Source organism: Adiantum capillus-veneris, chromosome 4, assembly GCF_014529385.1.
Source record: "Adiantum capillus-veneris isolate H3 chromosome 4, ASM1452938v2, whole genome shotgun sequence".
Lineage (NCBI taxonomy): Eukaryota > Viridiplantae > Streptophyta > Polypodiopsida > Polypodiales > Pteridaceae > Adiantum > Adiantum capillus-veneris.
The window spans coordinates 37,185,888-37,203,466 of record NC_140934.1 but is presented as its reverse complement, the minus strand read 5'-3'; the positions used below and the strand labels follow the sequence as shown (position 1 = coordinate 37,203,466).

Below are 17,579 nucleotides of genomic sequence, written 5' to 3'. Positions count from 1 at the left end.
GCACAAATGCTGATACAATGATGCTAAATGTTGATGATGCTGAGATGTTTATTGGGTAATGATGCTACTGATGTTGGGTACTACTGAGATACTGAAGGGTACTGCGAGTATTGGGGTACTGAGGGATACTGTGGGGTACTGCGGGTACCGAAGATCCCTATGTTGTGCTAGGCAAGAGCCAAGTTAGAACACAAGGGGTGCTAGATGCTGGAGTACTGTGTCGACGAGGAGGAGGGCTGAATGCTGAAAATGCTAGCGATGTCGACCATGACGAGGCTAGGGGCTGAATTCTGATGGCGATCATAGGTTAAAATCGCTGGCTATTCTGGGCTGAAAACGCTGATGAGAGGAGGCTGAAAACGCTGAGGTACTGGCCTGCCATCATTGAGACTGCAGGCCCTTCTTCTTTTGTTGTCTCTTTTGCTGATCTCTAGCGCCCAATGGCTGGTTAAGTACTTGTTTCTGGCTGGGTCGGGCAGCCCCCTTTAATAACCCACGATTTGGGAACTGAGGGGTCACTTTATTAATTAAATGTAAGGCTAAGAGGTGGTTCACACGCGGTACATGCCTACATGCTGAAATGCTATACTGTGCAAGAGAGGGTATGCAACTATGACCGGCCGGGACATGCACGTCCTGCTAGAGGCTCACAAAGGTGCCAGGCTAGGTCCTAAGCTAAGACTCATGCTAGACTGTAGCAAAATCTTGTCCACGTGGTGCAAGTGAAGTGCACACGTGACATCCCCCCTCTTAAGGTGAGGCGCAACTGCGGAACTTCTACCTTGGACTTCTTTTTGTACTTGTGATGCTGAGTGCTTCTGATGCTTGTGGATGCATAAGCTGATGAAAACTCCTGCAACTTGTGGATACTGCGGATGTAGGTACTGCTGCGATGTAAACACTGACCAACCGAGTTACTAGGTAGCCTTACTACTGTCGCAGGATACCAATCTTGATGCTGACTCTGCCTTGCGAGCATGTACTACCACTCGAATAGTCATGTCGAGAAAACATTGCGGGTGAGGCTGAAAGGTAAGGGTGCGGAGGTATTTCCAAGGGTTGCTTGTTGACGGAAGTGGATGCACTGTACATGCGAATGCGAATACAGAAGAGGGTTAGGGATCCTTGCACCAACTCCTTCTATATCCGCATACAAGGCGTGGTATTCAAGATCCAGATTTTCGTGTATTCGATGTCGTCTTCGTTCAAAGACATGGCGATGAAGACGAGAGCTAATAAGTCCGGGATCGGGACTCGAAGATTCTTTCAGGAAAAAAAAACTGAGAGAGGTTCTTTGGGTTGTTGGTCCTACTTGGGTTCTTGATGGTTCTTCCCTGGAGTTCACGAAACTGAAACACGCACAGAGCTCTGATACTAATGTGAGGTGCAGCAGAAGTGTTTAAGAATTTAGCTTGGATCTAGTACTCTGCACAAACACAAGGCTACTTTACTATATTTGAAAGAACTGAACTAAATGAAAGAGAGAGACACGAGAGAGAGAGAGAGAGAGAAAAGAGACGACATCAAATGTCGGGTCCCAAATCCTCAAGGGCCCCCTTGCTCTGTTGCCAGAGCAAGTACTTTCTTTTTACTTGCACAATGCTGATACAATGATGCTGATGATGTTGAGATTTTAATGGGTACTGATGCTACTAGGCTACTCCTGAGATACTGAAGGGTACTGCGGGTACTGGGGTACTGATGGGTTCTGAGGGGTATTGGGGGTATTGCGAGTACTAAGGGGTACTGTGGGTACCTAGGGTACTGATGGTACTGCTGGGTAGGTACTGAGGGGTACGGAAGATCCCTATGTTGTGCTAGGCAAGAGCCAAGGCAGAACACGAGGGTTCCTAGATGCTGGAGTACTGCGTCAACGACGAAGACGACGAGGGCTGAATGCTGAAAATGCTAGCGACGTCGACCATGACGAGGGCTAAATGCTGAAAATGCTAGCGATGTCGACCATGACGAGGCTAGGGGCTGAATTTTGATGGCGATCATAGGCTGAAATCGCTGGCTGTTCTGGGCTGAAAACGCTGAGGTACTGGCCTGCCAGCACTGAGGCTGCATGCCCTTCTTCTTTTGCTACCTCTTCTGCTGATCTCCCAAGGGTTGGTTAAGTACTTGTTTCTGGTTGGGTTGGGCTGACCCCTTTATGTCACGTGCACATCTAACCGTGTGTGCATGTGGACAAGCTACTTCAGGTCTAGGATTCAGGTCAGCTTAGGAAGTGTTCTGACACCTTTGTGAGTTTGTGCGCAGGCCGTGCATGTCCAGGCACTTAAGAGTAGTTGCATATCCTCTGGTTGCACACAGCATGATCATCAGCATGACAATCAGTAACCATCATGAGCATTTTATAGTGCACAGAATCCATTTTCCCTATTTTATCGACTTTTCACTTCTTATTAATAAGTGACTGTGTTGGGAGGGTTTGACAACAGTCTGGTGTCGTATTCTTCTCTCTATCTCTCTCTCTCAGTCTCAACACCTTCATTCACAGTGTTATTCACTTTGTTTGTGATCATTTGCACTCTCTCACTAAAGGAACGGAAGGCTCTCCCTTCCGTAAGTAAAAGGAACCCTTGAGCACAATTCGGAGTACTCATCTTGAGCAAAGTTCAACATTCACTTCCGCTGCACCTTACACTTTAATAAACCACGAATTGGGAACTGAAGGGTCACTTTATTAATTAAATGTAAGGCTAAGAGGCGATTTACACGTGGTACATGCCTCATGCTGAAATGCTATACTGTGCAAGAGAGGGTATGCAACTATGACTGGCCTGGACATGCACGTCCTGCTAGAGGCTCACAAAGGTGCCCGGCTAGGTCCTAAGCTAAGACTCATGCTAGCTACAATGCTAATTGCTCAATGGAAATTGACTGGAGTGTAGACACAAAATGCACTTGATACTTGGTGAAAATGAGTACAAAAGGGGGGGAGGGGGGGTAATGTCACAACTTGGTGACGTGGCATGCTGACAGAGGACCAGAAGAGAGAAGGGTAAAATCAACTTGAGGCGACACCAAGCTTGTGGACCTAGGTCCAACAGGACAACACCACAAATTGCGGGGGATTTGCAACGGAATTTGCACCACAGCTCCTCCCGACGGTTGTATCGAAATACCGCAAGGGGCACCTAGTTAAGGAGCCAATGCATGCGGGAGTGGAGCTCTACCACTGTGTGTTGTCTCAAGTGTGAAGTTCTTTTTCGGTTCAAGTGTTCGTTTTGGTTGTTATTTCTCGTCGGCATGTGGTGCCCTTCTGGTTTCATATTGTGTTATGGGGGCCCTTATTGAGGGATCAATCCTTCATGATATGATATGCAGAGTTAGTCACTAGTGGAGCACGATTGGCAAGAGATGGAGTATTATGATGAATGGGATTGTATGTAGAGGCATTTGGTCACGCCCTAGATAAGGATCAACACCTTGATTCCGCACAAGATCATCAAAGCTGAGAAAGGGGACAACACTTGCCATGTGGTGGTTGAGGCCTTGTTCTAGACAGTGACTTTCCTCCACAGATTAGGGGTAGCACCGTTGAGATGGGTAGCATTGGCCTTCTTCATGTAGTTTGTACAGCCTACTACTGGTATGCTATGAGCACCGCTTAGGTGAATCTACGGTGGACCCCCGGTTTAATAAGTATACTCTAAATGGTTATACTCTCGCACACAGCCAAGTGACTTAAGCGGCCATACAAAGCTGGAACTATATTGCCATACACTTCGTATCTTCTTTAATAGCACCCTTAATGTCACAAAAACGGAAGCGTGCACTTAATACTTCAAAGTTAATTTAACTTTTTCCAATGGGATTCTGCACATGATAATAATAGGAAGACAACGTAGAAAAAGAACGCTGCACTAGGGACCAAAAGAGGCTGCCCCCCCCCCCCCGGAAGGAGATTTTCTTATTATTTCTGAATTGTTACAAGCACTTGAACCCGAAACAACGTACTCTATTCGTGTCTTGGACACTAGTCTAATTCATATAAATGCATATATTTGTAAGCCTATTGGCTGAAATTCATCATACTTGTAGCCGAAAACGGCTATGTCTGCGAATCTTCTTGGCGGAAGAAGTTTCCACTAATATCTGCTTGCGTAGGGGATGCCCACACGAGTTCTCCTTGGCTGAAATCTGCTTCTGGAATGCGTCACAATGTTGAAGAAATTTTTGTGGACAATCGGTACTGCGCTTGTTTGAGTGCGGCTATTCCCCGTAGCAGACGCACACAAGCTCCTATGGCTGCACTTTACCTTCGCTGCGCGCTTTGTAGCTTCTGCACGGTCTTCACAGACGTCGGAGCAAGAAATCGTGAGAAGAGAGAGGGCTGAACTGAGAGATGAGACAAGAGGCTGTGTGTGTGTAGAGTGCTGCAGAGCACACCCAAATGGCAGCACTACCCCTCTTGTAGCAGGCCATCTGGCGCTGCATGAGAGGGAGAGAGAGAGAGAGAGTGCTTGTAAAATAGAAACGCTGACTGTTCCAAATTTCTCATGCTATGATTGAGTTTTTTTTTTAAAGTTCATTAAATCTGGCCCCTTTTAGATTGGGCCGACTGCTTAATTGAAAAGGTTTTAAACTTCACACTTAAAAACCAGCATTAAAATCCGGGTTCCTAACCAATGTGGGGCATCATTAACTCTAGTGTTTCCTAGCCTCTCTCGACTCAGTCAGTCTGCTCCCACTAGGACGTATTTACATCGTGTTCGACCGGCCATTTTCTTGGGCGACCATAGTAAAAACATTAATTAGTGACTTTTTGAGCGGACTTCATGCGCTTGTTCTGATCTATTCTGCACTGCGTCTGGCTATTGTTCTACTTGTCATACTATCCAGACACGTATAAATTTCCAAATGACACATTGCACCAAAAACGTTACCCGTCTTTTAAATAATTGTTGGTACCAGTAAATTCATAAATTCATTTTGTGTGCATAAAACTCATTTTCATTCATTTGTAGCCTTAACTAAAAATGTTACATTCCTCTGGCTTCTAAACAGTTATCCTCAACTGTAGGGCTTCATGATATTAATGCAAGATGTTTGTAAAATTTTGCAATTCTGATTTTGTCATCCATTGAGTATCTAGACGGGACTAATTCTTAAACTCTACTAAGTACTTACGATGAGTTGTTCTGGACTTTAGTTGGCTCTCCTGATGGTGTATAATCTGTTTTCGAAGAAATATTTTTGGGAAAATTACCAAAATACCCCTCTAATTTGAGGAAATTCCCAAAATAACCCTCAAATTTCAAAAATTCCCAAAATACCCTTGTATCTATTTTAGTTGGATTGTTCAAGATTTTCTAATCTTCATTCGTTTTTGACAATTGAGATCCATTTTTGAGTGCTCAACATGTAATTTGTCACCGGTTACCATCGCAAAAAAGGCAATTATGTCTAAAAATAATGAAGCAATTCATCTCCAAAGCATACGTAACCAACTCAAATTGTAGTTTTAGCATCTTGTACGATAGACAATCACTCAAAAAAATTTATTTTTCGAGAAATTTACTCTCACAACCAAGGGTATTTTGGGAATTTTGGAAAATTTGAAGGGCATTTTGGGAATTTTTGAAATTTGAGGGGTATTTTGGGAATTTCCTCAAATTAGAGGGGTATTTTGGTAATTTTCCCAATATTTTTTTAGTTTCATCTACCTCCAGGGAATCTTCTGGAACTGATTCTGCAGGAGGGCCACCAATGAAAGGTCATAGAAGACTCATGTGGAAAGCATTATGGATTTTCCAAGTCTGTGGAAGATCCAAGCGAAATGTGAGTTCATTTATCTGTTCTGTAATCTTAAACGGGCCATAATATCTGTTGGAAAGTTTTACAACTTTCCCTTTCGGATTGGCCCGTTTCTTAAGTTTAGCTTTGTTAAACTTGAGAAGAACAAATTGTCCTTCAACTAGCTTGAGATCACAGTGATATCTAGCTGCTGCTTTCTTATGCTTTTCTTAAGATCGAAGGATAGCGCACTTCACTTGAGTGTAAGTGTTATCGAGATCTCGAACAAATTCATCAGCTGCAAATATCTTATCCTCGGTGAGAAGGATTGGAGGAAGATGCGGTTTCTTGTAAATAACCTCGAAAGGAGGTTTTCCAGTAGACGAATGTACAATGTTATTATAGGCAAATACTGCGAGAGGGAGATACTTCTCCCATTCTCGTTGATTATCTGAGACAGCACTTTAAAATGTTTAGGACCATGGAGTTAGCGATTTCGCTTTGTCCATCTGTCTAAGGATGACTGAAGAAAAATTCAGCTTAGTTTGTGAGACATAGCACTTAAAAATGTTTAGGACCGTGGAGTTAGCGATTTTGCTTTGTCCATCTGTCTAAGGACGACTGAAGAAAAATTCAGCTTAGTTTCTAGGTTCGTAAAAAGTGCTCGCCAAAAATTCCCGGTCATTCAGGGTCGCGATCACTGATAATCGTTTTGGGCATACTAGGGCCAAAAAGATCTTGGCCATGTGATCAGATTTGATGGTCTTTCTTACTGGAATGAAATAAGCTTGCTTACTAAATCTGTCTACAATAGTCCAGATTGTATCATTCCATTCGGAGTTAATGGAAAATCCAGCATAAAATCCATGGCAAGACTTTCCTAGGGTACTTGAGGTATGGTTAGGGGCTGAAGTAAACAAGGAGTTTTATGGCAATCATAATTAGCTTTTTGGCATGATACACATTCTCTGACATATTTATCTATGTCAGCTCGTAGTGTTGGCCAATAAAAATATTTTTTTAAGGCTTATGTAGTGGACATTATGCCTCTGTATCCTGCAAAAGGAGAAGCATGGGATTCATCCATCACCTTTGTTCTAAGTGGTTGTGCCACACAAAGCTTGATGAAAATAAAGATATCCATCTTTAATAGAATAGGGAAAAATTTCAATACTAGTTTGTAGCTGTTGCCGGATTTCATCGAAGTCGGAGTCGTCAAGATACATCTTGGGTAGAGATTCTAACTCTTGATGATGTATGCTTATTATAGCATTTACTTGGGGCCGTCAGGAAAGAGCATTCGTAACTATATTCTTGCTTCTAGATGTGTGTAGTATTTGAAAGTGAAACATGGAGAGGAAATTGGCCTAGCTCACCTCTTAGACAACTTACGTTGAGAGAGAAAATATCGAAGACTTTGATGATCTGTCTTGATTGTAAAATCGGCTCCCAGAAGGTAGTGTTTCCAAACTGAGAGAGCATGAATAACTGCCATGAGCTCCTTCTCATAGATGGAAACATGAAGCTCCGCATCACGATGTCGTCTACTCTCATAAGCTATTGTGTGGCCTTCTTGATTAAGATCTGAGCCAATGCAATTGCCTGAAGCATCACAATGTACTCTAAATGGTTTTCAACGATCATGTACAACGAGGATTGGTCCGTGGGTGAGAAGGTACTTAAGCTTTTCAAAAGCTTTATTTTGCTTAAACCCTCCCCCCCACAAAGGATATCCTTTTCTTTGTAAGGTCGTGGAGAGGTGCAACATGTGCGAAATGACGAATAAAGTGTTTGTAGTAGGAATAGAGTCCAAGGAAACTTCGGACATCATGAATCGAAGCAGTCTGTGGCCAATTTGAAATAGCTTGAACCTTTGCCGGATCCATGCGTACTTGATTGTGGGAGACTATGTGTCCTAGATAGTGAATCTTTGTTAAGAAAAATTCACTCTTCTTAGCATCATTTTGAAGTTTATGCTGTTGCAATTCTTCGAACACAGTCTGCAAGTGTCGTTTATGCTCTTCCTCTATGTGAGAGAAGACCAAAACGTCGTCAAAGAAACTTTATGGGAATTGTCGATGAGGTCGAAAGATTCGATCCATCATTCGATTAAAAGTTGCTGGAGCGTTAGTAAGGGGCATCAATAAAAACTCGTGCAATCTGAAGGCTGTACGGAATGCATTCTTATGTATGTCTTCTGGAGCAATACGAATTTGATGGTAGCCGCTCTTGAGATTTATAATGCTGAAAATTCATGCCTCTTGTAGCTTGTGTACAATATCATCAATTTGAGGAATCGGAAATGTATTCTTAATCGTAATCTTGTTTAAAGAACGATAATCGATGCACATTCGGAAAGTGCCGTCTTTCTTCTGAACAAGCAATACTAGGAACAATAAGGAGAAGTACTAGGGCGAACAAGACCATTCTCTAAAAGGTCATTCACTTGTTTAAGAATTTCTTCTTGGTGTAAGAGACTAACTCTGTAAGGTGGCTGATTTGGGGGTGAACTGTCCGGAATTAGATCAATACGATGATCTTCTGGTCTTTCAAGAGAGGTAATTCATCTGGCAAAGTGTCAGGAAAGCAATCCTGATATTGATTAAGAAAGTTAGGCGATATTTATCCAATTTTGACAAAACATATACACCACTCATCTCTCGTTCTTTGACAAAAATCAAGTGAGCAAAAAGACACTTCTTCGTTTCTTTTTTAACAGTGTGATTGACCATGGGCATACGCCAATCACTAGCACTTGCATCTACATCATACTGCTGCCCTTTGAAAGAAAAGGACAGTTCCTTATTTACATAATCTGGGAGAGGATGAATTTTGTAATGCCAAGGCATTCCCAAAATAACATCGCATGCTTGTATTGGAGCAGCTAGGAAAGATTCTCGATCAGAGTACTTCCCAATCTTCAGATTCAAATGCCCTTGGACTGGAGTGAAGTTCGTGGTCAACCCCTCGGAGAAATCATTTTCATTCATTTGTAGCCTTAGTTAGCAATATTACACTTAACTAGGTTCATTCAGGCACCGCATGATCTTCAAAAGCTCTCTGAAGCTGGAATTAAAAAAAGCATGCCTACTAGGCGTGCCTCAGTGTCAAATACTGTTCTTGTGGTTCCTGTTTTTTCCAGGTCAGGTGATACTACACTGTCAGCATCGGGATGGCTTTTACCCAATGGAAGTGACAGCACATCTGTAGTGGTAACATGTGCATCCATCGTTGAACCTTTTCTTCGGAAATTGCCTTTGTCATCGGAATCTACTTCTCAGGTGCGACCTAACGGTTGAATAGAATTTTTATAGATGCTGCTGTGGGCGCTCGAGCCAAGTTCAATTGCATCCTAATAAGTATTGTGCTATCTTGTAGTTTCGAAGGGACGTGATGCTGATTCCTGGTGCTGAGATCGATGTTCTCTTGGAGCATTTTGAGCAGGTTGGGTAGCGTTATTGCCTTCTGTTTGTGCTTGTAAAATCTGTCAGTTCCTTTCCTTGGTGAATTTTTAGATCATGAACAGAGTGGATCATTTAAAATCTTGTTTCTACTTTGTGATACATAGCATGGTCGTCTTTTTTATTTGGTTCTGTAAGCATTAATTTCCAGTGGATTTTTTAACAGCACTTAAGTGGTTAGATAATAAATTGGGCTCTTTGGTTCACTTTACAAAGTGAACAGGTGAATTAGTTGGAAGGGGAACTGACTGAAAAAGTTTCTTTATCTAAAGCAGGAGCAGCGTCATGGACGGTTGGAGGATGTAGCTTATCATCATTCAAAGCATTCTTCATCCTGGCTGTCAGCGAAACTTGATGGCCTGGTTGGTGTTGTTCAAGCTTGCCAGATCCTTTGCTTGATCCTGGCGGAAGCAGGATAGCTTATTCTTTCCTACTTTATTCAGGCGGATGTACCATTAGCTGGAACAGCATTGCAGGCTTTGTTGGATGCCCATGGTGGAAGTTCCGATGGAGCTTGGGAAGTAGGCTGGGCTCTAGCTCATGCGGATCCTTCTCGATCTCCGGGAACAAGCGCTTTATCTTACAAAGTAGAGCATTCTCCCTTATTTACAATTTTTGAATGGTTGCTCACCTCACCCATGTCATGCTCCCCATCACATGTTTTGTTTTCTCTACTAGGGAAGCGATCAGGCATTGGTCTCCAAAGGATTGGAAGCATTTTCTATTGCAGATGAGGAGAAAAATACCGACAATGTTGCTTTTGCAATGACGAGAGTTGCTCTCTTGAGCATCGACATGCCAAAACGAAAGGTACTATAAAGAGTCTGTTTTGAGTTCTTTCTTGACATAAAATGATGTCTCTGCAAATGTGGATGCACATTTTCTGTTGCTTCTTTCAAAACTTCTGCACACAGCAGCTGTAGGGTAGGTGAATGCAAAACAAAGGTTATCCTTCTGAAAAATGGAGCAAGGTGTACTTTGTTATTTTTTGATGATGAGCCTATCAAGGTAGTGGAAAGAAAGCCTCAAGTACCTTGGTCTTGAGGTTCTTTCCAAAAGTGAATGGCAAGCTCCATTACCTTGGTCTTGGGGTTCTTTTGGAAGGTGGATGACATTCATGCAGTATTAACGTGGTTGGAGTAGGGAAGTGGGCTTGCTATGCATAGTGTTGGATGTTTGATAGTTTGGTGCTGCAGTAGGGGTTGGACTATATCCACTTCTCTTCAGAAACCGTTGAGGGATTCCAAAAAGGCAAAGCCTCTTCTTCAATGTAGGATACCTCCTCTTGAGATAGTGGTTTGAGCTGACATGCAGACTTCACATTGTGAAGTTTTCGTCCTAGTTACGACCAGTTGATATGTGCTAATCCTTTCTATCTTTTGTGGTGCGTATGCCCTATCAACTCCCTCATTTTTGTGCTAATGTTTTCGATTTAATGCTTCTTTTAGTGCTAGGCTTCATTATGGCTGAGTCTGCCCTTGCTCTCCGGAGTCATGACAGAAACTCAGTACGCTGAACTTTGTGTTGATGTATGCTCATGTGTGTGTGGTGTTTGGGAGCATATGTTAGTACCTAGTTCTACACCCACTATTGGGCACTGACGACGTTAGTGGGGATGTCGTGGTATTTAGTCAATACTATGCATGATGGAGCTGATGGCTATATTGTCTTGTGGGTGACTACTTTCCTTTAAGGGTGCTTATCCTGGATTCATCTAGGTACATATTTGTTAGTTCCTTGCCTGGCAGTGTTGTAGTGCCATGTTGGAGGCAAGTGAGAGCTTAAGAAATTTTCAGGGCAAAACGTTGACTGCAGGGTTGATACCAGGTTTTGCCAAATTGTCGGGATGATGTATGACCGATTTGTTACAGGATAGTCAATAGACTCTATATCATGATGGCATTCCCTGACTCGATGCAGTGTGATAGGGGCAAGGAGTCTCTACAGATCACATCTGTGCGCCTTATTCCTCATGATGTTTGAGAGTTTCAGCAGCACATCCTCTGTTATAACTTACACATGGATGCTGCTGGGCATTGTAATGGTCGTGGTTAAGGGGCTCCTTCCCTGGGGACCTTAGCCGAAGGGTGGTGTACCAACTCCGTTGCCCAATGGGTAGAGGGAGATGCCATTACTGTTTCGTTTTTTGGATTTTTGGAATTATAACCCCAACATGCACGAAGGGGCTATCGTAATTTAAAAGTCTTACGAGAGTCGGACATAATTACAGAATTATAATTATTTGTTTTTTCTGGAAGGAACTTGTTGGTAGCTTCCATCGCCATCCCCACCTGCTCCCTCGCCTCATCCCTCCAGCTCGCGCCCCCCCCCCCCCCCCCCCCCCCCCCCCTCCCTCCCTTGGCCCTCCCTACCTTATCGCCTACCCTGCCTGCTGCCCTCGCCATATACGCCCCCCCCCCCCCCCCTCCCAGCTCGCCTCCCATCCCTGCGTCGTCCATCCCTATCTGCTCGCCTCCTTACCCTTGCCCTCCCCTCCTCTCCCCCCCCCCCCCCCCCCCCCCCCCTCCCACAACTACAAAAGGATTGATATGGAGAGCTATGTTGGGAAGGAGATGGATGCTGCAGGGGCGGACGTTCCTCTTCGAGGAACCTTTTCAGGAGACCCTTATGAGGCCCTCCGACCCCCCCCTTCCGCTTCTGCAATAGGTATTCATCTTTCTTCTGACACCTTGCGCGCCATTCACGAATCTACCGTAAGCTTGGAGTCCTGTTCTTTGGCCTGTAAAGTGGTGGGAAGTCTATGCTCAGCAAGGCTATTGAAGGACTATTTTCAAGCTTCACTTCTTCACGTCAATTTTAAGATTGTGAATGTCTCCCCTCTCTCGGGAGAGGCTTCTTCAGGGTGCAGTTCGAGTCTGAAAGTCAAGCCATGGAGGTCTTAGCACAGGGCCCTATGGACTTTCATTTTGCCATAGGCTTTCTTGCCAAATGGACACAGGGAATGGATCTAAATGGACTTGTAGGTGGAATTGCAGTTACAGCTAGATTCCCAGGACTTCTTCCAGAATTTTCTCCGCATGTTAATGAAATTGGGAGATGTATGGGTTTTGTGGTTGGAGATGCTGCGATTCCTGATGATGAGGATTGCACAATCTCCATTAGGATGGTGCTCTTCCCATCCTTGGCAAAGAACCCTCCGCAATTTATTTCGCTCCCGACCATTCATGGGGGAGAAATTTTACAGAGGGTTTTCTTCATTGGTCTTCCTGGTCACTGCTTTGTTTGTGGCAGAAAAGGCCATGTTGCTGCAGATTGTACTCGACGCAGGATTTCTCCTGATCAAAGGCAGCAAGCTTCAAAACAAGAGGCACTTCATGCGAATGGGGGATTGGAAGATCACTTGGTAAGGAGAAGAAGTGAAACAGAGAAAGCTAGGAGGAAGGAAGGGAAGAAAAGAAGACGACAAGCTAGGAGAACAGAGGCTCCAAAGCTTTGTGTATAGAAGAAGAAAAAATGTTTCTCCTCTCTCCTCGGATACTACTTCTTCACCAGCTTTTCACGATCCGCCAGTTGATCCTCAGGGCAGTGATTTGGATATCAGCAGCAGTTCCGAAGGCATAAATTCAGCTTATGAGCGGCATTTTCCTTCTTTGGTAGAAAGTGCTAAGAAGTCTGCTGAGTCTTTGAAGATGCCTAGGAGGTCTTCAAGACTTAACCCCCATATCTAGCCTTGATTTGAGGCAATCTTGTATCTTAGATTTCCCTAGGTTTTTATTTTTTGGTGATACCATTTATGGTGTTCTCTCTGTATTATTCTGATGTAATTCTACCTTGGGGTCTGTGCCCTTGAGGTGATTTTAATAGAAAGATTCTCTTTTGGAAAAAAAAAAAAACTTGTTGGTAGAGCATGAGAAAGATATTGCTCTGGAACAGAGAAAGACCCTTGAGCCTTCACAAGTTTTTGTGGCATGTCACTTAGAAGTGTTAGTTTCGAGTTTTTCCTATTTTTTGGTGGCTTGCTTGTTATCTTGTGCAGGGTTTCTATCTTTGTCAAGGTTTCTGTTTCTATCTTTGGAATGCTTGACAGGCCCATTAGGCTCTTAAACTTTCTATATTGAATTTGCAATATTTATGTTGCTATGTAACCTCGTTTTCCTTTGGTTTGCTGCTCAGGGCCTTCCTGTTTATGCAGATAAACTCCAGAATAGTTTTGTCTGAGTCATACAAGAAAGGGGACTTTCTTTTGATTGTGGGGTCTCCATTTGGAGCCTTGTCTCCTTTACACTTCTTCAACAGGTGCGAAAGGAACTTGACCTTGAACATTGTTTGTCTACATTATAACAGAAATTCTTTAATTTTTGTGCAACTTGAACTAAGTAAAAAATGTTGGTCAGCAGCATGGTTGTGGGCATAACTGCCAACTGCTGGCCTCCTGTCTCTTCACAAACTTCATTGTTAATGGCTGATTTGCGTTGTCTCCCAGGTATGGTTCCTATCTTACATCAGTGTATGTTTTTTTCAGTTAATAACATGATTAGAAGATAGCTAATTTAAGTCTACAACAAAGGAATGGAGGGTGCACCTGTGTTCAGTGAGAAGGGAGCATTTGTTGGCATGCTTACCAGGCCTTTACGACAGAAAGTTGGTGGTGCAGAAGTACAGGTAAATGAATGCATCAGGAATAATGTTTCCCTCTTTTGAAAAATCTTGAAATGGTGATCGTTGAGTTTGCAGCTGGTGATTACATGGGAGGCTCTCGATCCTGCTTTACGAGGGTTTGGAGTAGATTTGCATGCATGCTCTTCCCATAGACTAGCTACTTTTTCAAAACCGTCAAGTTATGGAGATTTAGTAGAGTTTCCAAGCACTGATGTCTTTGCTAGAGAAGAGGGCAAGATTAGCAGGAGGCAGCAATTGCACATATCATCAAATATTAGTAGGGCTGTAGCTTCCGTGGTGTTAGTTACTGTTGGTGATGGAGCTTGGGCTTCTGGCGTGTTGATAAATGACAAGGGTCTCATCCTTACCAACGCCCATTTGTTGGAACCATGGCGGTTTGGAAAAACTCAGTTTTCACAGTCGCTAAGTGAGGTGGCAATCTCAACCAATCAGTTTAGAACCCATAATTTAAAGGACAGGAGATGGCCCTTAGTTACAACAAAAGAAAGTTCCAGTATTTCTGAGGGCTTTCAAAAGATTACTGAAAAGTTGCAACTTCCTGTTGGAGACGTAGACTTACAAGTGACTCAGCGGGGAGATGAGTCAGTGACCTCTGGATCCAAAGACTGCCTAGTTGTGCAGCCAGCTTTTGAAATAAACTACAGAAGCTACAGAAGAATCAGGGTGAGATTGGAGCATCCAGCTCCCCGCGCTTGGTATGATGCCAGGGCCGTTTACATTTCTCGAGGACCCTTGGACATTGCCCTCTTGCAGCTTGACAAGGCTCCCGCTGGCTTACTGCCAATACAACCCGAAGAAATTTGCCCTTTCCCAGGCACAACAGCAATTGTTATTGGGCATGGTCTTTTTGGGCCCCGTTCAGGTCATCAAACTCAGTCTCTTTACTTCAAGTTATGTTTAAAATTTTAATACTCATCACCAGCCTTCAGGTTATCAAAGTCAATCTCTTTACTTCAAGTTGTGTTTAAAATTTTAATACTTATCATCAATATCTATTTTGGACAGATCTGTGCCCTTCTGTTAGTGCAGGTGTGGTCTCTCGGGTCGTCAGGGCAGGTAGCCTGCCTGGGTCTCCTCAAGAGGAGTTTCCAGCAATGCTAGAGACCACAGCTGCTGTACATCCAGGCGGAAGTGGAGGGGCTGTTGTGAATGAAAATGGACACTTGATAGGGCTAGTGACGAGGTTTGGCTTCTTTTGCATTATTAAAGTTTTCCTGCTCACGTTGGTAACAAGCTAATTGGTTATTTGCAGCAATGCAAGGCACAGTGGGGGTGCTGTAATTCCACACCTCAACTTCAGCATACCGTATGCATCTCTGAAGCCAATATTTGCTTTTGCCTCTGGAGGTTGGGTTGCATTTTCCTGGTTAATTAATGTATATTTTCTGCCTAGTTATTTTGATGTACTAACATTGCTTACTCTATTCTACTCCCTTAGAGTTGAAGGATCCATCTGTTCTTTCAGCATTGGCTATCCCCGATGAGCAGCTCTCAGCAGTTTGGGCCTTGGTCCCCCCTACCCCTCCAAGGCCCACTCAAGTATTGCCCTTTTTACCTGGTCTACCCAATAGGGAGAGCAATATTTCAAACGATTTAAAGACAGCAGAGAAAGGATCGCGCTTTGCGAAGTTCCTGGCTGAGACAAAGTTGGAACTATCAAAGCAATCACATATCATGAAAGGGAGCAGTGATGAAGCTTCAAGACCCGTTGAGAACCAACCTTCAAATGCTTTTTTGCCTGGGCAAGTTTTCCACAGTCGATTATGATTGTGTTGTGAACCCAGCTGAGTATCAGGATATTAGCCAAAACCCAAAAAAATAAGGATGGGAAATTTGTAACTTCCAGAAATTTTCAAGGCTAAGAGTTTCATAATGGCTGGTTGGGTTTTTGTAGATTTCAGGTTTTCCACAAGGTCTTGCACTCAAGGCTATGATGGAACTGATGTATGTGCAGCCAAAAATGGTAATTTTAAACTTTCCTTTTTTTTTTGGGCAAAGAAATCGCCGGTCTGAAGGGAAATTCGTGGAAAAGGTTCTCAATGCGATTCCATTGAAGACATAGTCAAGACTGTTAAAGATGGGAGAGTACCACCTATAGCTATAATGTAATTGAGCTATTTTACAGTCACCCCTCCACATCAAGTGATCCATTTTGACTCAGATCTAAGATCCTGACCTAAGCTGCTCCCTTATCCCTACTGTAGGCTAGGAGAAGCTTGACAACCACCTATTGTGTGTTCATACCAGTGTTTTCAATGAGTTTCAACATGTGGAGTCCAGACCAGGCCATATGTCAATGAGCGTAATAAGTTGCTAGGTCTGGTGACTCAAATTGCTTAAAGCTTGTTATAAGATTTTACAAGCCTCAGAGGAGAAGAGAGTTAGGACGACATTCAAAATTTTATAATTTCTTACATTACCTTTTCATGTGAATAGTTGAAGTCTACTTTTGGTTTTAGTTTGCCAATGAGTCTCTTGTCACTCTCTTCATTTCACAGGCTTACATGGCTTGATTTCCCTTTTATTGTTTTAGAATGCCAAAGTGAACCTTCACCTTCTTTTACACCTTTAATAATTTGCATTCAAGCGAGTAGAGTGTTGGATACATGCGGCTTGTCCAATGGATAATATATCAAGGGTGATGTTGAGCTCTCTTTTGGTTCCTGTATTTGGTGCATTGATTGTTGCTTATCAAATTTACCAGAAATGCCATCAATGGCGTGTGGTGCATTTGTTTGTTGTCTAGCCATGAATTTCTGAGTTGCTCAAGTTCAAAATACAAACAAGGTGTTGGCCCTATGAATTTAAAAAAACTAAAAGGAAGTCATATGAGGCTCCTAAATGAAGGGGTCCATTTATACACTTGAGAAAAGTAAAATAAAATAAAATTAAAAAATCCAAATGCTTCATATGCAAAGGTAGGTCCATTAAGTAAAAATAATAACAAAATATCCAAATGTATGCCCCTCCTTTTCACTAAGACTTGGTTTAGAAAGCCAAAAAGCACTAACACATACTTGGAAGAGAAAAAATGAGAAAAATTGTGGAAGTTGGGGTTCTAGCGAGCTTAATTCTCAGGGCTGGTTTTGAATGCGAAAGGGATTCTTGCAATTGGCGTAGTCTGACGGGTGGATTTAAGGGTCTAGTGTAATGTCTGACTCATAATATTTTAATGGTTGGTGTAGCAACCACCAGCCATGCATTTGTTTCCCTTGTGTAGAAGACTATGCTCTCAAGTTCCATGATCCAAGGTTTGAAATAGCTTTGATTATTGTGTGTGTAGCATCACAACAAAACTGTTTTATTAATTAGGTGCTTTCTATTCTTGTTTGGCAATTTTGAACCATATCTTTCATTGTGTCTTTTCACTTGAGAAGTCACAAAGTATCATGAATGAAGCCTCTGGTGGAACTACATGCTGTAAGGGATCTCCTCCTTTGTTAGGATACAATGAGAGGTGCAAGGATTTCTCCAATCCTATGTAGCACTCAAGACACAATCATAGAAATCCCATTAGAGGGTATTAGACATATAGACTTTGATATTTCTCTTGTAGACTACTCAAAGACGCATACTTTTCCACTTGAGGCCAAATATGCTAGAGGAGGAGAAAGAACACGAGGTGGTGATGATAAATGAACAATGGATGATGTATTGAAAGTGTGATGAGATTTTCCCATTCTACTAGCATTGATTATTGGTTTTACTATATACTCTTCATCAAGAGGGAAG

At 42.9% G+C, this 17,579-nt stretch overlaps 1 protein-coding gene across 4 annotated transcripts in view; it reads left to right on the top strand.

The window, feature by feature from the left end:
* Positions 1-15,848, top strand: part of DEG15 (protease-like protein) — a 67,476-nt gene extending 51,628 nt beyond the window's left edge. The window contains exons 3-14 of one of the 4 annotated variants that reach the window (XM_086510385.1): positions 8,888-9,026; positions 9,124-9,189; positions 9,479-9,568; positions 9,650-9,793; positions 9,885-10,016; positions 13,360-13,463; positions 13,565-13,650; positions 13,735-13,829; positions 13,902-14,709; positions 14,853-15,030; positions 15,100-15,194; positions 15,313-15,848. In XM_086510385.1, the coding sequence (XP_086366511.1) occupies positions 8,888-9,026; positions 9,124-9,189; positions 9,479-9,568; positions 9,650-9,793; positions 9,885-10,016; positions 13,360-13,463; positions 13,565-13,650; positions 13,735-13,829; positions 13,902-14,709; positions 14,853-15,030; positions 15,100-15,194; positions 15,313-15,614 (2,239 nt within the window). In that variant the 3' untranslated portion in view covers positions 15,615-15,848. Of the gene's footprint in view, positions 1-8,887; positions 9,027-9,123; positions 9,190-9,478; positions 9,569-9,649; positions 9,794-9,884; positions 10,017-13,359; positions 13,464-13,564; positions 13,651-13,734; positions 13,830-13,901; positions 14,710-14,852; positions 15,031-15,099; positions 15,224-15,285 lie in introns of all 4 variants that reach the window. The other 3 variants (XM_086510383.1, XM_086510384.1, XM_086510386.1) reach the window with 3 other exon arrangements.
* Positions 15,849-17,579: the final 1,731 nt, after the last annotated feature.